This window comes from Rhinatrema bivittatum, chromosome 2, assembly GCF_901001135.1.
Source record: "Rhinatrema bivittatum chromosome 2, aRhiBiv1.1, whole genome shotgun sequence".
Classification (NCBI taxonomy): domain Eukaryota; kingdom Metazoa; phylum Chordata; class Amphibia; order Gymnophiona; family Rhinatrematidae; genus Rhinatrema; species Rhinatrema bivittatum.
This window is the reverse complement of record NC_042616.1, coordinates 238,691,582-238,713,750: the sequence shown is the minus strand read 5'-3', so window position 1 is coordinate 238,713,750 and position 22,169 is coordinate 238,691,582. Positions and strand designations below refer to the sequence as shown.

The 22,169-nt window shown below is 43.4% G+C and overlaps 2 protein-coding genes across 3 annotated transcripts in view; one reads left to right on the top strand and one right to left on the bottom strand.

Annotated features, from left to right (window-relative positions):
- ACAD11 (acyl-CoA dehydrogenase family member 11) overlaps nucleotides 1-22,169 on the top strand; it is a 289,500-nt gene that overhangs the window by 142,060 nt on the left and 125,271 nt on the right. For both annotated transcript variants that reach the window (XM_029589309.1, XM_029589308.1), the window contains one exon: nucleotides 2,506-2,604. In XM_029589309.1, coding sequence (XP_029445169.1) covers nucleotides 2,506-2,604 — 99 coding nt within the window. The remainder of the gene's footprint in view (nucleotides 1-2,505; nucleotides 2,605-22,169) is intronic.
- On the bottom strand, nucleotides 10,127-14,763 carry ACKR4 (atypical chemokine receptor 4). Its single transcript, XM_029589310.1, has 2 exons — nucleotides 14,648-14,763; nucleotides 10,127-11,481 (listed from the first exon to the last, which is right to left on the bottom strand). Exon 2 carries the CDS (start codon nucleotides 11,471-11,473, stop codon nucleotides 10,388-10,390), a length of 1,086 nt encoding a protein of 361 aa, XP_029445170.1. The 5' UTR covers nucleotides 11,474-11,481; nucleotides 14,648-14,763; the 3' UTR covers nucleotides 10,127-10,387.

The window sequence follows — 22,169 nt, the reverse complement described above, 5'->3', positions numbered from 1 at the left end:
CCCAGGCCAGAGCAGAGTTGCACAAGGATAGAGTATAAGTTATCGTGACACAATCAGTGGGGAACAAAGATGCCTGCAGTTCGAACTCTATCTAACACTTATTTAGGAAGCCCCTACATCTTACGGAATCTCCATCGTACCATAGTGGTGGAGGCAAGTACAGGGTGGGAGTAGTAGGCCGTATCACGGATGTCAGAGCGAAAGCTGGAACAGACCGGGCAGCCATGCCTTGGGGGTACCCTGCCATGGTATTCAACTGGTCCCGCTGCTGCTGAAGCTTGTGACAATAGCAGAGGTCTGAGATGAGTTCACCACGTTCATGGCCTCAGCAATCTGTCAAGGATGGCATGGGTGTGAGCCCTTTGTACTGCAGCATAGTTAATGTAACCTCATAGACGAATCTAGGAGGCCTACACGAGCAGCTGGTGAATGCGCTCTGTAGCGGGACAGACTGGAGCTTCACTTATACCAGCCATCTGTCCCACGGGTTGACCCCTTGGGTTCTGGCAGCCGGCAGGTCTTGGGCAGGACCCTAGGGTGGTGGCTAGAGCAAGAGTCCAATAGCTTGCCGGGGTCAGGGCAGGCAGCAGATCTACTGAGTCAACGACAGTCCAGGGTCGGGGCAGGCAGCTAACAAGAATGGTCAGGTCCAGGTGGCAGGCAATCATGGTCAAATCTAAGCAAGAGATCAAGATCCGGAGAGTCAGGCCAAGAGTGGACGAAGACATACAGAAGACACTGGCCGAGATGGGCAGGACACAGCAAGGCTGGATAAGGAAGACTAGAGAGGAAACCCTGGATGAGGCAAGGCTGGAGAGACAAGACTGGGCGATAGGAACCAAGAACTCAAAGCAACATACACTGCAAAGGCAGGAGATCCGTTGCTGGAGCATCTGATGCTCATCAGGAGAATCTTTAAGTAGCCAGGGCCTGGTGATGTCATCAGAGGACGCCACTTCTAAGTTTCTGCCACAGGCCTTCTAAGAGTATGAATTTCAAGCGTGCTCACGCCTACAGGTAGTTGGGGAGCAGCGGCTTGCTGCAGCATCCCGTGCCATGCTGAGCAGTGTTCGAAGTCCGAGGCATTCTGAATGGGTGAGACCTGGCTGCTAGCGGCATCCCAGCCATGGAGATCTGTTACCAGTGTTGAGTATGTGTGAGGCGGCTCACGAAATGAAACATTTTCCTTTTAGTTTTATAGTCTTCACTGAAACTCTTAAACAGTGCAAAAAACTTTGAAAAGAAAAATAGTTCTTTTCTTGTAAAAGAGTATTTATTTTATATGCTTAAAGACTTAAAATTCTTATGCGGCTAACTTTGACCTGCCCTGTGCTCAGCTTGATGCCGCCATTTCTCTTGCCTGGTCCTAGGCACGCATGCGCCTGACTTCCCGCAATTTAAAGGGCCTGAGGTGGGAAATCCTCCACAGCGCCCAGTGATGACATCATAGGCTCTGGCCCATAAAAGGGCCTCTTTCCTTTCAACCTATGCCTCGGCAATAGGTCAACTACTTCTGGTAGAGCAAGTTGACTCAGAGTGTTCCTGGTTTTCATTCCTGCGTTCCTAGTCTTCATTTTGTCAGTCTCTGGTCTTCGTTCTTGGGTTCCTTGTCTTTGTCCTGTGGTCATTCTTTAATTCTTCATCTTCGTCCAGTGGTCATTATTCTTCCCTTGGATGGCTTTTTTGACCTGTGACTTCAACTGAACTCTGCCTGCCACTGACCTCCACCTGATTCTCAATCACAACTGAACTCCGCCTGCCTCCAACCACTACCTGACTCTTGGCCACGTCCGAACGCCGCCTGTCCTAACCTTTGTCTGTTTCAGACTTCACACCTATGCTAATCTCGTCCCGGATCCTGACCTATGACTTGTCCATCTCCACGGATCTCCACCTCATCCATAGAGGCCCATGCCTAAGTCCTACTGGCCCCAGCACCCTAGGGCTCAATCTAAGGGGAATGAGGGCTGGTATAAGTGAAGCTCCAGTTGGGCCTCTGCCACAGCCAGCTCCACCAGCCGACAGTGGGGACCTGCAGGGCTCCTCTCTGGAGGTTGCACCAACTCCACCTCGGTCTAAGGGTCCATGCCCATAATATTCTAATATCACCATTTTGCCATTCCTTTTTCTTCTTTTTTTTTTATTTTTTCTTTTTCCACCAACTTCCTCTTGTGGATAGATTTTTTGGGGTGTTATTGTTGGCTTTGTCTTCTACGGCAGTGGTTTCTATTTTTGTGTTATTCAAATAATGTTTCAGACTGTTGTCTTACCAAATTTAGGGCTGATCTAACAGAACTGAATCCAGCATGTGAGGATGCGGTCACTTAGTTACATGGCACTTCCTTCGCTAAATAAATTCACCCAGTAAAGTATTACAACCTAGAAAGAATACTGATTCCTAGTAAAACTGACATTTCTCTTCAACCTCTGTTTTCAATTTATTTTGTTCTCATTATGTGCTTTCTTTCTAATGCTTAGAAGTAAATTGCCCATTTCTCGTTACAGAGCCGGATGTTGCATCAAGTGATGCCACTAATATGGAATGCACTATTCAGCGAGATGGAGATAGTTACATAATCAAGGGCAAGAAATGGTGGAGCTCTGGTGAGTGGAAACAGACAATCAGTATTAAATATAATCAGGGCTTTGGTACATTTGACCCTCTCCCTTCTCTACAGTTGCTAGAAAAAAAGGATTTTTCATATATACATCTGAAGAAGGGACCTATGTGATCTTGAAAGCTCTCAAGTACTATATAATCTCTGATGATTTTTACAATACTCCACTAAAAGTTATCACAGCTTACAAAGAATTCTATATTGCCACTAGCTATATTGTACTTATCCTATAAATAACTAGTGTTCGATAGTAAAAATAAGTTTAAAAAATCAATCTTTTGAAAATTGCTTGCGTGACATTCTTTCTTGAACCTGGCAATGTGTCTTCAGACTATCCTCATGATATGTGAATGACTTTTTCAGACCTCAACTCCTCTGAGGAAGCTTCTGGCTAGGATAGCATTCATTCTTCTATTCCTAGCTGTCTCAGCCAGTTTATTATTTCATAAATTACCAAACACTGTTTTTCTAAGATCGCCTAGTCCTCTTCAGTACAGTATAGGGCAGTTCTTGATGAGCAGTGAACTTCTTGTGAGAAAAAAATCCTTGATAGCTTATCAAGGCTAGGCAACGTTCAATGTCAGAAGATTTGTTCACTATGTGCTGATAAGTTAATGTAGGGGTAGGCAACTCCAGTCCCAGGACCCAGAGTACCACAAATGGGTCTTGGTGATTGGATAAAAGCTTTGGGGGTGAGGGGAAAGTAACAGGGAGGGAGAGAGGGACTGGGGCTCGAGAGGAGAAACGATCAAATGGGGGGAGAAAATGAGGATCAAGTATAGAGGGGGAAGGAGAATACAGGGGATTGAGTGATGGGAGGGAGGAAGAACAGGGGATTTGGGTAATGGGAGGGTGAGGAGAGAAGAAATTTGCATATGTATAAAGTAATCTTATTAACATGCTCATATGATTAATTTGCATAAATCCTGGCTTTCCGTATACATGAGAAAACTGTTCTGTTGATAAAGAATAGTTAAAATGTGATTTTTGTCTATTAAAATTTAACAAGAAAATAAACCATGACCCCTCCCTTGCAAAAGTTGGAACTGTGAAGATTGTTATTCAGAGATGAAAATCTCTGCAAAGCAAAGCCTAATGTCCCTCAAATCAGCTTGAATATCTTTTGCAGCAGGAAAATCTTGCAAATAGCTGTTTACACAAATCTTGGCATTTGCAAACCTGAGACCTAAATTCCCACTTCTCTCCACCACTAGTAGTTATATTTAGAGCTTCTGATTGTAGGTTTTAACGGATATACCCAAATAAAACAACCCCAATGCAAATAAATAAATAAATAAAATAGGCATTTATTACATAACCACAGGAAAAATCACTTCTAGTATTTTTCACCCTTCCTCTACTTTATTTTTGTGTTTTCTATGCAAATTACTCCTCAGCTGCTCAAATGCATGCATTTATTTATTTATTTATTTATTTATTTAAGTAATTTTGATATACCGATACTCAAGACTAGTGTCTTATCATACCGGTTTACATTGAAACAAGGGGTAACCAATTAACTAGGAAGATAAAGTTACAATGAACAGGGGCTTACAGAGTGGGAGTGTAGAGAGTAAACGCATACGATTAACATAATAGATTATAACGTAACTAAGTGTAGTGTAACAAAGTATAACATAGGAACTTAGACAATAGCTTAATCTTTAGGTCTATAAAACTGCATTTGATTTAACTAGAAAAGGCACCCAACAGTGGTACCTGCACTGCGAAAATATTGATAAACACTGATTTTTGATACCTCCCAAAGAACCCCTAATTAGCTGGAAAATAAACACCAAATTTTACAATTTATTTACTTATTTATTTTATTTAGATTTATATTCCGCTTCAAAGTGGATTACATTCAGGTAAGAAGCCTTGGTTATATACAGAATAATTTTAAGGCAGGAAGGAAACTGTACACAAAATAAAAAATCAAAACAAAACAGGAGTCCAAAGGTGAAACACAGATCAAATACATATGCAAAGCAGAGGGTACAGATTTTATTATATTTTCATGAAGAAAAGAGGTAAACATATGATATTTAGGCTGCGGAGTGCTTAAGTTTTTCTACTGCTTTAGTTGTTGTTAAACAAAATGAAATGTTCCCTATTTCCGCTGAATTCTTAGCTTTTAAGGATTTTCCCTATTGTAGGAAAATCTTTGCCCAATGAGCAGCGGTCATGCAGTTTCTGGATCAGCAAAATGAGCAATGGGTCACAGCTTCCTTCTGAGCTATTTAACATCCCCTTGAGTCATGGGCTGGAAAGTAAGAGTGCAACCTCAGAAAAGAATTAGCAATTTTCTATATTTATAATCAGAAAAGCAAATATAAAGCACAAGTAAAGCATTTATTGTTAGCTCAGTATAATTTTCCTTCCAATTTAGCATTAGTTAACAATATCGTGGCATTCTGTGTGGTCCCATCCTTAACCAAAAATTGAATCATTTACTTGTTTAGAAAATCCATGAAATTCCATTTTTTTTTTTCATAAAACTACCTAGTTTTGTGACAATTATGTAGAAATAAGAAAAAAAACTAGAAGTCACCATATTTTTCCAGTTATTTGCCTTAAGTGCAGCAGACATTCAGGAGAAAGGGGTAGGGGAGAAGGAAGAAAGCAGGGCCGGTGCAAGCGGATTAGGCACCCTAGGCACCTTCTGCCTTGTGCCCGGCTCCCTCCCCCCCCCCCCCCCCCCCACCTTGGTTGCACCACCACCCCCAGTCTCTGCCCCAACACCTACCTCGTTCTCGATCGTGCCCACTGTGTGTGTGGTTATCTGGGCTGCGAGCATGGCTCACGCCCCCACATGGCTCACACCCCTAATGGTCGGTGCCCTAGTGCTTCCGCCGGCCCTGGAAGGAAGAAATGGAGTCTGGGAGACTACTCTGATCACCCCCTGTTCATTCTGATCCCATTCGAGTACTAATATGCATTAATGGGTTGGAGATGGGATACACTCCCACAGGTGCAGTGCAGGACTGGGCAAAGTCCGGTCTTCTGCCGAGCCAGCCTCCTCCCCTGCAGGTTGAGCCTTGGGTTCTCGAGGCCACCAGGGCTTGGCTGCAGCGGCAGTACATTATAGCAGGAAGCCAGTCTGGTGCAAGGCTTAGCAGAACCTGGATAAGCTGAACAAGGCTAGACAGACTGGGCAGGCTGGACAGGGTTGGACAAAGGCAGACAGGCTGGGCGGACTGGACAGTTTGGACAGGCTGGATGTGACTGAACCTGCGGACCGGATACTGAAGCAGGAGGTTAGTGAGATACTGAGCAAGAGCTGGGGCAGGATACAGACATAAACCGGGCAGGGTACTGAGCAGGGACTGGGACTAGATACAGACTGGGGCAAGACAAAGCAAAGGCAAGCAGGGAATGGATATTAGGGTCTGGACTGGGTAGGGCACAACAAGACCAGACAAGGACAGGACTGGACAAGGATTATACAAGGACAACATGGAACAGAGAACACTGAGGTCTGAAGGCAGCAGTGTAGGAGACCCATCAGTCACTAAGCATAAGGCCCGGAGGCTACAAGGGTAAGGCCTGAGAAGGCCACAGAGCAAGGTGCAAGGTAACAGAAGGCCCAGAGGCCATAAGGCAAGGAGAGTCCTAGATAAACCACAAGGCAAAGCACAAATAAAGAAGGCCCAAGGCCATAAGCCAAGGAGAGGCCTAGACAGGCTACAAGACAAGGTGTAAGGTAAGAGAAGGCCTGGACACCAACAAGGTAAGAGTGGCCAGGTCAGAGAAACAAGGGTGACTCCATGAAGAGGTACTGAGGCTCTGGTAAAAGAGGATTAAATGGAGCTGGAGCTTGGATGTGGTGTGACAGCAAAGCTGGAGGTGAGGCTTGCTGAGGACCCCTAGTGGAGGGAAGGCTGCACAATAGGCTGAACCAGGGCAAAGAGAGCCTGTGAAACAGGCAAAACCGTGACATGTCTGTGTCCTGCAAAATATCCAGATACATCCTGTCACTTGTTTTATGCAATTCACTGAAAGGACAATTTTTTTTCTCAGTACAGCACACAGCTTAAATGTAGCCTATTGTGTTTCAGCCAATTAGATTCAGGCAATGTTTCAGCCGCTGCCTCTCCTGGCTGAACTGTGGCTGAAAATGTTCCTAACTCTAGCAAACTATAACATAACCAGCAAGCTTTAAGTCACCAGTCCCTGCACACAGGGATAACCAGCAACTTAGCCAGCTACCACTGCAAATTTGTACTAGCTGACTGTTAGTACCCCCACCCTGACTTAACCACATCCCCAGAACCACACAGAGGGGAGAATGGAATAAATCTGGGGGGGGGGGGGGGGGAAATGGGTGCTCGGTGTTGAGCGCTTGCTTTCCTAACGCCTGTCCAGTCACCTCTCCTGGGCGCGCAACTGAATATTTAAAAGAGGGGTCGCGCTACCAAGGAGTATGGACTATTGTGCACCCCTAGGACCTCCTTGGCAGCGAGCGCCCAGGAGAGGTGGCTGTCAGCCGGTATCAGAAAATGGACGCTCAATTTTATGAGTGTCTGTTTTCCTAACCTGTGCGCAGCCACAGCCCTTTTTCTAACCTGACCACAGCATAAGTTTTTTGTTTTTTTTTAACCTTTTGGTTCTTTTGGTTCCTCCGACTTAATATGGCCATGATATTAAGTTGGAGGAAGTTCAGAAAAGCAGTATTTTCTGCTTTTCTGTACACGTTTTTGGGCTGCTCTGAAATTAACACCTGCTCTGGGGTTGAACGCGCGTTTTGGACGCGCAAATCTTCTTATAGAATAAGGGGTTGTGGACGCGTGTCCAAAACCCACATCCAACCACGGGTTAAACAATGCGCTTGGCTGAGTGCACTGTATTGTATCGGCTCCAGAGTATGAGTGGCTAAGTACAGTCTCCTAAGAACATAAGAAACTGCCATGCTGGGTCAGATCAAGGGTCCATCAAGCCCAGCATCCTGTTTCCAACAGAGGCCAAACCAGGCCACAAGAATCTGGCAAGTACCCAAACACCAAGAAGATCCCATGCTACTGATGCAATTAATAGCAGAGGCCATTCCCTATGTCAACTTGATTAATAGCAGTTAATGGACTTCTCCTCCAAGAACTTAATCAAACCTTTTTTGAACCCAGCTACACTAACTGCACTAACCACATCCTCTGGCAACAAATTCCAGAGCTTTATTGTGCGTTGAGTGAAAAAGAATTTTCTCCGATTAGTCTTAAATGTGCTGCTTGCTAACTTCATGGAGTGCCCCCTAATTCTTCTCCTGATGAAACTAAATGGCTGAGCGGTACATTTTCAAAGCTGTGCCTATCTCCAACACTTTACCGTGAGTTTATAAAGAGGATGGGACCAAATATAATTTTTTAAGCATTTTGAGAACAATAATGAAACTCCCCATGGAGCATGCCATCCCACGGGTACTTTGTACCTTGTACCCACAGGTCGTCAAGCTTATTTTCCAAGGGAAGCTTCTCACAGAGTTTCCCTTTCAAAATACAGCCAGCATGTACATACTTTGCATGGAAGCAGGTGCCACGCACCTTGTGGAGATTTCAAAATGAAATCTCTGCAGGTATTTTCACTCCCCCTGACCTGTCCCCGCCTCTCTTTGGGTAGAAGGATACATGCTGTGAACAACGCTCATACTTTTACCCACAATGGAAGATGGGAAGAAATATCCAAAACATTTTTACCTCTGTATAAGATTAAGACACAAACAATGCTGGTATACAATGTGTACAATTGCAGTTATAAACAGAAGAGTATCACTGTCAGTCTGTGAGGCTTGTGTACTAAAGCATTCTCCCAGTTTGTATCTCTGAGAAAAATGCTTAGTACAAAGAGTCCTGTAGGTATATTTATATCACTCAGCCGGCTTTTGAGTACAGCACATGCACTTCTGCAACACCAGAAAAGCTGCTGTTTGTAAGCTGAAACTGACTTCTAAAACAGAGATACAGTACACCCCGCTAATTAGGGGACACAATAAACAGAGAATCAGCACTGACTGCCGGGAACAGGAGCCAAACGCAAGCAGCCTACATTAAATTGATGTGATGATCAATGTGATACAGCCAGTTAAATGGGAAGCTTTCAGGTAGATAGGAGAATATCCTGAGGGACTGCTACATATTGCAGATTTTGCCTGTTAGAAAAAAAAATATGCAAGAGGAAAACTATTGGTGTTTATGACTAGCTTTTGAGAGCTGTGCTCCTTTCATCTGGGCTGTGAGGAAACAGTGTAGTTTCACTGCATATAAATGTACAGCGCTACCATTTTTTATTTTATTTTATTTTATTTTTTTGCAGGGGCCTGGGGGAAGGAGAGTGGATCAAGTATTTGTTTAGATCAGCTCCTCTCCATAGATAACTTGGTGTTTTTCTTTTGGGGGGGGTTTAAAATTTGTCTGATAAAAAATATCTGTGCTCCTTGATGTTTCAGTGTTTTCTTTCCTACAAATCTCTGCTTGTAACATCTCCACGCTTTGCATGTTTGTGACTGAGTATGCTGCAGAGCAATGCTGTACCACTAGAGGAGGCAAGAGGAGCACTTTAATTGTACTTCCCAAATCTTGGAGCTCAGCAATGAGAGAGTACAGAAAAGATAAAGGATCTGGCGGGTGTATTTGGGTGACATGTACTGTCAAATTTTAAATATATACATCTGTGACTCCTGGAAAGAACTATTAATTGCAAAAAAAAAAAACATAGTTGAATTCTGCCAGCAAAGAAGATATTAGTCTGTGTATTTCTGGCACATTTGGAGTGTTTAAGTTTACAGTATTTATCCAAACACTAAATCATGCAGAATGACCTAGGCTTGATATGAAAATTAGATTGAGGTGCTATGAAAATTTGTTTTCTTCTTTGGAACATTCCCAGATGAAGTGTATTTATTTTTAAAATGGGGTTGCAATGGTTTCGAGTTTTCCTTTCAGTTTGAAGCTTTTGCAGCATTGTGAATGGTTTACGTGCAGTTGTCAGAATATGACACCTGGTCTTGAGATATGGGTCAGGTGTGTATTCTTTGGGAGCAAGGGTTGTATTCAAAGGGGCCGATGCAATACAGTGCGCTCACAATAGCGCACTGTTTAACCCACTGTCGGACACGGGTTAAATAGGCGCTAATCCACCCCCTAATGCAATAGGGGGATTAATGCCTATTTAACGCGCGAACAACACAGAGTGAATAAGTTAGCACTCATCACATACAAATGCATGTGAAAGAAGCTATTACTCATTCACTCCACATTCAAAAAAATAAATGTGCGTCTCAGATGCACATTTATCGCTCAGATATTAATGCCTGCCTGGAGCAGGCGTCAATAGCTGAGCGCACGGAGAAAAAGTATAGAAAAGCAGAAAAAACTGCTTTTCGGTACTTCTTCAATAAAAAAAAAAACCTCGGCAGACTGCTGAGTTATGAAGACTGACGCCGGTAAACTCAGCGTCAGTTTTCATAACCGGCCGTCTGCCAGTAATGAAAACGGATGCCAATAAACTCTGTGCCCGTTTTCATTACTGGCAGATGGCCGGTTATGAAAACCGATGCCGAATTTACCGGCGTCAGTCTTCATAACTGGCAGCCGCCGTGCGGTCAGTTTAGCTAGCGCGACCCCTTAATTTGCAGATTGCTTGGTGCCCCCCTTGTGTGCGCTAAGAAAGTGGGCGCTGAAAAATCAACGCGCGCTTTCCGCAAAATTTATTGCATCAGCCCCAAAGACAGTGGGCCAGGCCTCGCTTGTTGCAGGTCAGTAAAAATATTATCATGCTTATTACAAAGAAAAGCTGGTTGTTTGTTCTGTGTGGTTGTCAGTGTTCAAAGAGAACTCCTCAGTTATTTGGCTGTTCTTCTTTCTCCAGTAGCCGCATTTCTTTATTATTTTCATGATATGTAACTTAAATGATGCTCCCATGAATGCATAAAGAATTGGATTGATGCAGCTGTGGAACAGGGCTATATTCTCTGTTACCAGAATCAGAATATCGATGGTTTTGCTCATGGCACAGTTGGTAATCAGGGAGTAAATGATATCTATTGCCCTCCAGAACTTTACTATGTTGTATGGTATCTGGGTAATGATAAAAACTGTCACCACTGCCAACAGCACCTTCAAGGGCTTAGATCTCTTGATATTCGGCGTCCTGATGAGAATCCTGGCAGTAGCTGAATAGCAGATTAGCATGATAAGGAAGGGTAAAACAAAACCCAGTATGATTTCTAGAATATGAATTGCTGCTTTAATCAGATTGCCCAAGTTTGCTGGATAGGCAGGAGCACATTCATATCTACCACTTATTTTCTTAGCGATGTTAAAGTTCAAATCTGGGATGCTGAGTAAAATGGCTGCCATCCAGACAAAGAAACAGATAATCCAGCATTGCTTTCCAACCTTCTGTTGATTTGGAGGCTTCGCTACTGCAAAATATCTGTCCACACTAATGCAGGCCAGGAGCTGCATGCCAACGCTGAAGTTCATGGTGTATAAAGCAGAAATGATCTTGCACATTGCAGTTCCCAACACCCATCCATGGATCGCATTTACCACCCAGAAAGGAAGAGTGAAGAGCAGTAGCAGATCAGCAATTGCCAAGTTCAAGATGAACACATCTGTCTTGGTTTTCAGTTTCTTGTAGTAAGCATAGACTGCCACCACTAAAGAATTTCCTGCAATACCAGCAATGAAAGCCACCATATAAAATGCAGGCAGAAAAGACTTAGCAAAATCTCGAACCCCTTCTTTTTCACAAATCATTTCATAATTGTCATAGTCTAAAGTGGAGTTTGTTTCTTCGTGTGTATAATCTTCATCGTACTCTTCCGTGGTGGCCTGTAAAGTGATGTTTTGGTGCCACACCATGGCAATGCCTGAAAGAAAAAGAAAAAAAAAACATTACAAATGGATTTGGAATAAGTTATAGGAGAGCTTTTTGTTTATAGTAAATATGTTGGCATTGTTCTTTCTCTTATATGATTGTAAAATCAAGCATAGTAAAACTGCAAGCCACAAACCCCTTAAATGTAGAAGAGAAGTGTCTCACCCGAATGACATCGCTGTGCAAACCAGTACAAAAACACAAATGCTAGCCATGAGAGTGCATTTCATTCCAATGAGTTAGAAACTAAGAGGTCCATATTCAGACACAGTCCGGATAGCAAAGTTAGCCGTATAAACTTATCTGGCTAACTTTAGTGACCTATTCAACAGTGCAGCTGCATTATTGACTATATCTGGCTATCTTAAAGTTAGCCAGTTAACTTTAGTACAGGTCTGCTGGCCGACCATAATTGGCTGGCTAAGTTATCCAGCTAACACTGTGTATCAGAGTTAGTCGGATAACTTAGCAAACTAACTCAACTCTTCCAAGTTAGGTTCCCCGGATCGCTCCTAACTCACAGGTTCATTTATCAAAATGCGTTATGGTATTAACGCACGCGAGATTGCCATAATGCACACCATAACGCACACGATAGATATCGCAACAGGTGCCATGAATGCAAGTTTTACAAATTTGTTCAAAGGGGTGGGATCAATGAAAATGAGGGGCATCATCGCAGTGTGCAATAGTATAACGCACACTGTTGCACATGTTTAACGCCGGAAAAAACGACATCATTTTTCCTGGTGTTAAGCTGTGCGATATGCCTGAATTGCCCAAAACACAATTTGTGATAAATATCACAAATTCATTTTTGGGGAGAGGGAGGAGTGGAGTGGAGTAGACAGAGAGAGAGCACCTCTGGGGTGGTACATATAGTAGTCAACTATTTATACCATTAAAGGAGGGCCAGCTAGTAACTCGAGGTGAGGATTTGATGGTGGTGGTGGGTTTGGGGGCCAGTTTTACATTTAGAGTGAGACATAGAAACAATACAGTAGATCTCGGTGAAGGTTTGACATGATTTGGCATGAGGAAAGTCACGTAAAGATGAGATTTCTATAAAGTTCTCTTGCCCTAGCTTGATGGACTCTCTACCAGGGTTCTATCAAGCTGGGGCGAGAGAACACTGAAGTAATCTCATCTTAGTCTGATTTTCCTCACTCCAAATTACATGAAATCTTCACCGAGATCTACTGTGTTGTTTGTATGTCTCACTCTGCATGTAAAACTGGCCCCCAAACCCTACACCACCACCAGATTTTCACCTTCTCTCTCTCTCTCTCCTTTAAATATTGTTTTTGTAGTCTAAGTCACTACTTTCAGCGAATAAGCTCTCTGCGTTTAAAGTCCTAAAGCTCCTACTCTGACATTAAACTCCAGCAGCACCATTACTTGCCAGTAAAATTGCCTGGCCAGAAATTATTGATTAAACAAATTTTCCATCACTTTAGCAATAGAAGCTAATGTTATTCCTTGGAGCCCCTGCTGCTCAGTCTTTAGATGTTACAAGAAATGATTTATTTTTTAAGCTAATTCTCATAGGGACCAATGTAATAAGACCCGCGACAAATCAGGCCTAGTTACAAGCGCGGGTTTTGATCACCACACATGGCTAAAGCTGGCGCCTCCGTGGGATGTAAAGAAAAAAATTATGCAAATTATTTCCCCACAGAAAACCATGCACACATGAAGAAATGTTCGTACCTGAGTATGGTAAGGCCCTATGTAATAAGCGACAGCATCCACATAGAAAAGCCGTGCCGATAATATACACATAAAAGCGAGTGAGTGAATGAGTATCCCCATTCAGTGAAAGTATGACCCTGGAATGTATTTTTAATATTTCGAATAACTATGTGCTGCAGAAAACATGGCAAATATTTTCAAGGGTGCTTGGGCGCCGAGATTGGCATTCAGATGGGCGTGAATCAGGATGCTCGGGCACCGAGAAAGGTGCCTAGCTAAGCACGAATCTTGCTGCTCAGTCACCGAGATAGGCGCTCAGCTGGGTGTGAATCAGGCTGCTCGGACACCCAGAAAGGCGCCTAGCTAATCATGAATCTAGCCGGAACAGCCTGCTCTTCTCGATTCCTCCTCTCTGCCTGCTCCCTCCAGATCCTCTGTGTCCTGCCACCTGCTGTCATCCTTTTCTGAAGCCACAGGATATACCACAGTATCAGGAATAGCTGGACACAATAAGAATTCTCCATCATCTAAATCACACCAGAGTTGCATGGACACGCAATCATACACCAATGCAAGCAATGGAATAAAATAGCCCCCAAGACGGTGTTGTCACTTACCTCGTGCCCTGATCATGACGGTAAAAAACCCCGCAATAAAAAACCTACACTAGCATTAGTGCGGCTCCCTGCATTGGCCATTATTAGCTAATCACCTCTTTTGCATGCCATTAGCATGCACTCACGCAGAAAAAAACGCGGGTCAGTAAGCTGGTTCTACAGGCTTTTTTCCCACTCCAAAACCCTTATTACATCCCTGTATAGGGCTTTGCGCAGGAAACCGCACGTACAAAGCCGTGGCAGCTTCAGCGCATCTTATTAATCAGCCCCATAATATTTAAGGGGCCGCGTTTTTTCAGTGTCACTCAATTTAGTGCTGCAGCTGAAATGTGCATAGCTGAAAAAGGTAACAGACTTGTGATTTTTCTAGTCATGCCAGAAAAACTAAACAGTTGCTTTTTACATAGGAAATAAGTTTTGATTGGGACTATTTTGCCAAATGTTCAGGGCTTTTTTTTTTTTTTTTTTGACTGCCATTGATGAATATCCGCATCTCTTGTGAAAGTAAGACATATTACAAATTGTCTTTATTGCATAGAAACACCAACAAATACCAAGAGCAACAGAAAACTGCTCTTGTATCTTTGTATTCAAACATTGCTGGTGTGTGGAGCTCTTTTGTTTGATCAGTCTCATAATTTTCATAACTTAATCACACATCACAAACTGCTTTATGTTATTTATTTTGAGGCTGTACTATCCAATTTTCTGAAAACTGAAAAAAACCTTCCAGAAAAAACTAATCCTAAAGCGGCTCAAAGTAAACCCTGCATGTATTAAGATAATTGCAGAACACGCTCTCCCCATATGCAAAATATACAGCACTTCAGTAACAAAGAAAAGACTGACCTGCTTTGTGTAGCTTCCGTAGTTTGAGAAGACAGCTGTTATCTGGATCTGCAGCTGGATTAGTAAATGCCGATTCTGGGAGGTGGCATACCCTGTTACTGGCTGTCTAGGATTTTGTCTTTAGTCCAAGTCTCCCCGCCTTTCTCTGGAAGCAGATGATATACTGCCTTCATGTTTGCCTCTAAAAAACGTGCTTTCTTGGAAATGAGTTGGTTGGCTGAGGCATAGGAAGATGAGGCCAATTGCTATATCACCTATTTTTGCTTGCATTCTGAAAATTTATAGGAAACAAATTTAGCAGCAGTAAACTTCAGATATGAAGAATTTAAGGGAATTTAGATAGTGAGACTTTTAAACAGCTTACTACTGTCTGTAAAAGAATATAACACTTATTTCTTTGCACTCAGGCAGGCCAATCCACACAAATGGGGTTATGCACCTCTGCCAGCAGATGGAGATGGAATAACACTGATGTCACGGGCATATAGCCCTGCCCCGACATCAGCCCCCCAGTATTCTCTGTCTCCAGCGGATGGTGGACATGCATCTCCCTACTGGGGATTATTTGTAGTAAAAAAAAAAAAAAAAAAGAGGAAGAATAAGAAGAAAAGGAAAAGTTGCAAGAACCGCTTAAGCTCCTGAGGTGACACTGGTAGGTCCCTCCCTCAGCTGAGTGTCTTGAGTCTTGCAGCCTAGTCAGGCGTGGACTTAAAAAAAAAAAAAAAAAGAGAAAAGTGGTTGGAGGACGAGAGAGGCTTCGGTGGTGAAGGCTTTTGCCCTCTCTCCCTGTAGCCGAGACCCATCACACTCTAAGCCAGGAAGGGCTGAGCTCAGGTAAACAAAAAAAAAAAAAGGAGAGATTATGGATATTTATGTCCCCTATTCCTTCCTTACCTGGTCTTCTTCTCTCAGCATTTGTGGTCGTCTTTTCCTTCTTCCCTCTCACGTCTCTGGGGAGTTTACTGAGGTGGGGAGGCAGCGCAGGCTCGCCAGGTTGAGCAGTTTTTGGCTAGGCCCCACTCCCAGCCTTCGTCTTTTCAGCTACGTAGTTGGCCATGTTGGAGTTTTTGCGCACTTGTGTGCGCGCATTCTCACCATGTGTTGGTGTAGTGACTTCAGCTTGCACATGGGCGCCTACTTGTGCACACAAAGCCGCGGCATATTTTAGTGCGTGTAGTTACATGCTGGGTTTTTCTATGCGTGTACTTCCGCAGGCTTCTGATGAAGAGTGTATTTTATTTTGGGCGTGCAAAAGACCACTTGCAAGCATGACACCAGTGACAAAGAAATCTAAGCGCTTAGCGTTCTGTGCTGCTTGCCATATAAGGGCAATACAGCCGGGGATTTCTGCGAGTCTGGGTCAGCGCTGCATGGATGCTCGAGGAGACTTGCCCTCTACTGATTTTGCTGACTCTGGTCCCTCCCCGAGGGGAGTGGGGCTGAAGGTGACATTATGGGGGTGTCTCTTTCTTCTGTTTACCCGACGACAGAGACCTCCTCAGGAGATGTTCTTTTGGAGAGCATCTGCTTTGGGCTTATGGGGCCTGGTATGGACCCATCCTTATTTTCCTGGGTGGAATTTTCCAGGGACTACAGATTTTCTGCAGGATTGCCCGTCAAAGTCAGCGATACTTTCCAAATCGGGTTTGCATACTCAGGTTCCCATTTGAAATGTATAAACAAATCCATGACTATCATACATAAATTACTAAACAATGAACATCAAGGTCAAACTGGCTTAAACATAACCCCCCAGAATCCCCAAAGAAACTTACGTTCAAACAACAATTGAAGAGTTATTATTCTGCTGCAGTAATTTTCACTTTGCTCTGTGCCAGAAATATTTCTACGTCTCTGGCATATGTTAGAGTTTGGAGAGTTTTTGAGGCCTGGTGTGAGAAGAAAGGTTCTGAGCCTCTCAAAATGGAAATTCCATTAATTTTGGAATTCTTACAGGAAGGATTACTTAAAGGCTTAACATCTTGAAGGTTCAAATGCCAGCTTTCATTTGTTATAGGGTCGAGTTAACGTTGGATCTTTGTCTTCCCATCCAGATGTGTCCCAATTCTTGAAAGGAGTTAAGCATCTTTGTCCTCCTTTGTGGCTACCGGTGCCTCTGTGGGACCTGCTTCTGGTCTTAAATTTCTTGGCGGGTCTTATCTTTCATTCACTGCATGGATTCTCCATGTGGCTTCTTTCCTTGAAGACAGTTTTTCTCATGGCAATCTATTCAGCACATCGGGGTTCAGAACTGCAGGCTCTTTCATGCCGTGAGCCATTTCTGTGTGTGACTCCGGAGGTGGTCCAGCTTCAGACTACCTTCCTTTTTGCAAAAGTGGTTTCGGAATTTCATTTGAATCAATCTATTTCCCTCCCCACGCTGGATAGAGATGAGAGTGAGTTTCCTCTTTTGCATACTTTGGATTCAAACAGCATCTGATGTGGTACTTGGAAGTTATTAAAACTGACAGGAAATCTGATCGACTGTTTGTACTCCATTGGGGCAGTAAACAGAACCGGCGACATGGGTAACAATAGCCCTTTGGGTTAAGGAAGTCATCATGGCTGCTTATGTGGATGCCGAGATCCCTTTGCCTAAGCAAGTTAGAGCGCATTCCACTAGGGCTCAGGCAGTTTCATGGGCGGAGTTTTGATTATTGTCTCTTGTCGAGATTTGCCGAGCAGCGATGTGGTCCTCCTTACACACCTTTCCCAAGCATTACCGCTTGGACGTTCGAGCTTAGGAAGATGCCGCCTTCGCATGGGCAGTGTTGACTGTACTGTGAACAGACACCTGTCCTGTTCAGGAGTAGCTTTTATACATCCCACTTGTGTGGATTGGGCTGCCTAAGTGAAGAAGAAGGAGAAATTACTACTTACCCGATAATTTCCTTTTCTCTAAGGAAGGCAAGCCAATCCATGATTCACTCTCGGCTATTGACTTGTTTTAGTTCATCCTTTAGGTGCGGACAATGCAGAATGATGTTCCTGTTGTTTGTTGGAGGTCTGGTAAGTGTCATAACTAGCCCCTCAGTTTAGTGAATGTCAATTGTTTTGTCTGAGCTCAGTATTCCCAACTGGCTGGAAGCATGAGTGGTTCTTGTTAATAGTCATGTTCAAGTATAATCATTTTGTTCACAGTTTGGCTTTTCCAGAGAATTCTGGCAGGCTGATGTTGGGGCAGGGATATATGTCCATGACGTCAGCTTTACTCTCTCCATCTGCTGTTAGAGGTGCATAATCCCTCTTGTGTGGATTGGCTTGCCTTCCTTAGAGGAAAGGAAATTATCAGATAAGTAGTAATTTCTCCTTCTGTGGGCCCTTGAGTTATGACCGGCTCGAGTTACAAACAAGTAGCACATTTAAAACTAACTGGAGAAAATTATTTTTCCCTCAACACACAGTTAAGCTCTGGAATTTGTTGCCAGAGGATGTGGTTAGTGCATTTAATGTAGCTGGGTTTAAAAAAGGTTTGGATAAGTTCATGGAGGAGAAGTCCATTAACTGCTATTAATCAAGTTGTCTTAGAAAATAGCCACTGCTATTACTGACATCAGTAGCATGGAATCTACTTAGTATTTGGTTACTTGCCAGGAACTTGTTGCCTGGATTGGCCACTGTCGGAAACAGGATGCTGGGCTTGATGGACATTTGGTCTGACCTACTATGGCTATTTCTTATGTTCTTAAGTATTGTATCTTGTGTAACTAGGGGGTGATAATGTGGGTGATGGGTGTTGAGCATTGAACTCTGGAAGACCTTCCTGAAACAATCCAACAACTTAGAGTCCCTACCCAGAGGGATGTTGGAGAAGATTCTAGTCTTTTTAGTCCATTTTAGTGCTGACTCTATTACCATTGTCTGTCTGGTGTGGTAGTTGGATTACACCAAACCCTGGAGCCTGTTGTACTCTGTACTTAAGATCCAATTTCTTGGCTACTGGGGGACAGAAGCTCATAAGGCATTCTCAGAATCTGAAGTATCCCAAAGATCTCAGTTCAGGGATTATATTTATGGAACATTGACTCCAATCACTTTGCCCAGCTTGTCCAGAAATTTAGATTGAGAGGTCTTCTGGTGGAGATGAATGCTGCGCAGATCAGGTAAGGGGTCTGAAGGAATCCTCTTAGACCCTTCTTCCGAACCAAGAAGTGAAATGACATTAATCCATTACCCCAATGATGATCGCGGCAGGGACCTCAGTCATCTTGGAGGGGAATACTCACGTGGCAAACTCCAGATGGTGGTGTCCTGTGCTCCCTCCTCAGACTGGCTAGAACCTTCCACAGAGAGAGATGGATGAGAGCTAGATCCTACCAGAACCTCGGATGGAAGCTCCTGAGGTAAGAGAGACTCCCTTTTTAGGAAACAAATCTGACATTCTGGAGAGGAGAATTTGAAGGGTGTCATTCTTGTCACTTGATGCATTAAAACAAAGAAAGCCATCCTCAGTTCAGCAACCTGGTCTACAGACTGTTGTGTCCTCTGACCCAGAGTTGGGGACGAGACATCCTCCTCTGATACCAGTATAGAGTCATCCTCCTTTGAAGCTTCTAAGTATTAATTTATCTTATAGCTGATATAGATAGAAGTAGACATGACTTATCACACCCACTACATAATATTTAATATGAAACTATGTTACAGTATTTGATGGCACCTGATTAGTTAATATAATTTAACACATTTAAGCAACATGAAATTATGTGCCTTATTGTGAACCGTTGTAACGGCATCTAGCTTAACGACGGTATAGAAAAGATTTTAAATAAATAAATAAATACTGGACTCCAGGAAGGAGCCTCCTCCTGGGTTAATGCATTGATGGTCACATAGAAACCAGAGGCACAACGGAACATATTGGATACAGAGTTTCCAAAAGAAGTCCACAATCGAGGTAGGACAGATATAGGGATGTCTTCATGGAGGGAGGTAAATGCAATGATTCATCTCCAGGGCTCCCCCCCCCAAAGTCTGTTCCTGGTGCTGGGAACCAGGTGTGCCAAATGAATCAGGTGTCAAGTATTCACAGCTCAAGTTGAGGCTGGATACATCAGTAGAGCAGATGGCTGTGTCAGCATGATGCATTGACTGAGATTGATGAGCTTAAGGCTCAATACATCAATGTTGTGTCGATGGTGCAGGTCCTGGTGCATCAATAGGGCTGAGGCCCAGTGTGATGGCTGCTTCAGTGCCAACTTAAGCTTTGGTGGCTCCAATTGCAGCGCCACCTCTGATATGTGGTGCATCTTTTTCTTGCGTGCCGATGAGCCCCACATGAGTTCACTGATCCCTGCTCTTGAAACGTTTGTATCTTGCTCAACCCTTGAACTATGGATCCGGGAAACTGCGCTCCAGTTGGGGAAGCTTTGCTAGAGGAGATACTGCTCAAGTTGGCATGGAGGGAGGCCTAGAAACTCCACTCCAAGAGGAGGAGCTACTCTGACCTTTCACTGACGTGCGAAGTTTCTCCATCTTCCAGGCCCTGTTCTTCTGGGACCTCAACATCTGGCTACAGTTATAACAATTGGTTGAGTTGAGGTCTGGTCCCAGGTATCTGTAAAATGTATTGTGGCCATCGGTGATGGACATATTGCAGCCACATACACAGTCCTTGAAGCCACTGGAAGTGACCTTCTTGGGGCTGGAAATAATCTTTTTTTCTTTTTTTTCTTGGTAGCACTCAAAAGTGTTACTGAGCTAGAAATATGGGTACATTAAGCACCATCAGGTGATATCCTCCATGTGTCATGGCTAATTCAGCCCTGCTTGTCAATGGAGAAAGAAGCATAAAGCTACTATTTAGAGAGAGCTAAATCAATTTAAATCAAACAAATGCCAATTACAAAATATATAAACATACATCTGTGCATTGGGACCATTGCCAGCTTATGCCAGTGAAACAAATTAACATTTGTAGCTCAAAAATTCGCATATGTCTCCTATTTGGGGCTACTGCAAACTTACCCCAATGAAACATAATTAACAGTGAACTCCCTGCCTCCTGATTGTCCTGGCTGGATCCAGATGCAGATTTTGCCTTGACAGTTAATATTTTAAAATATTCCTGGCAACTTATGGCTGTGATTTTCAAAAAGGCTATGCTGGATAGTTCTTGAGGCAGCTTTCCTGCTGTTAGAATCTAAGGTTTGCATAACAGGGGCTGGCTTAGAAACTGTGGGTTTCAGAGACTCTAAGCTGGATCTAGAAGCCAATTTTGTCTTTACAGGTAAAGGTTTTAATTTTTCTTGGTTGATTTTAAGTATGTCTGGATGTACTGTGGTTTTCAAACTATTAACAGGAGAAAGCAAAGGATCAGAGGTTTTTCATACATAGTGCACATTAACTTGTGAATTGGACACTGGACTAGTTGCAGAACAATATGGACAGGCTCTGACAGGAGGCATATACCAGGAAAGCATTTACATTCCCACCAGATAGGATTAAGGAAACCACATCCCATACAATTTGGAAATATCAGAGGATTTTTAGCTGGGCATTTGTTGTACTTCCAATAAGCTAGGATCTGGGGTGCAATCGCATCATCAGGAACTGTGATCCATAGTTGGGGATCTGGCTGAGGTGCAGCACAAGTGCTATAGACATTTACAGGCGCAGGGTTTGTATACCAGCAGTTTGTATAGTCCCACAGTTCAGAATTAGGAAAATGGCCAAAAATGCATTCTAGATAATGAAAAGGATTTCAAATTTGGCAGGCAGGACAAACATAATGACATCTAGAACCTGGGAAGGCTTGAATTGCTGGGGCAGGAATGCCCATTGCTAGTCTCCGTAATACAGCAATTAAAATCGGTTCCAGACTCACCGGATTGGCAGGAAGCTCTGCACCCATGTCTCCGAGGGTTGTTTGGCCTCTTCATTCTGTCACAGTTAGGCAGCTGGAATCTGGGTGCATTCCCACAGAAGCAAACAGGACTGCAAGGCAGGGCTAGAGCTGGTCTTCTGCCTAAACAACCCCCTCCCCTGCAGGTTGAGCACTTGGGTTCTGGGGGCCACTAGGACTTTCCTTCTGGCGAACGTCATGGCTAGAGCTATTTTTATTGGAAATCCTCAAGCTTTGTTAGCTTAAGTTGCTATTTTAACTATGTATGCAGGTTTTGGAAAATTTGCAGGTCTCAAAATTAATTTTGGTAAGTCAGAAATCTTATCTCTTCTCAATGACACATAAATATTCTGGAGGGGGTAACTTCCCTCGACATTGGGCCAGCTCCGAGATTATCTATCTGGGACTGCATATTCCACATGATGATATTGCATTACTCTGATTTAAATATTAGTTCTATTTCTGCTATCCAAGATCAAGGCAAGGCTTGGGCAAAATTACCTCACTGTTCAAAATGGTGCTGTTACTTAAACTTTTGTATAAATTACAAATACTTCCATGTTGGTTGTCAGCTAAAAGATGTTAATAAGCTTCTCTCCAGCGTCTGTCAGTTAGAGGCTAGAATAAGCTACCAAACTTTAATACGCGATAAAGCACATGGAAGCTTAAAGATGCCTG

Coding starts and splice junctions, on each gene's coding strand:
- ACKR4 (XM_029589310.1), bottom strand. CDS start 11,473: ATGGTGTGGCACCAAAACATCACTTTACAGGCCACCACGGAAGAGTAC.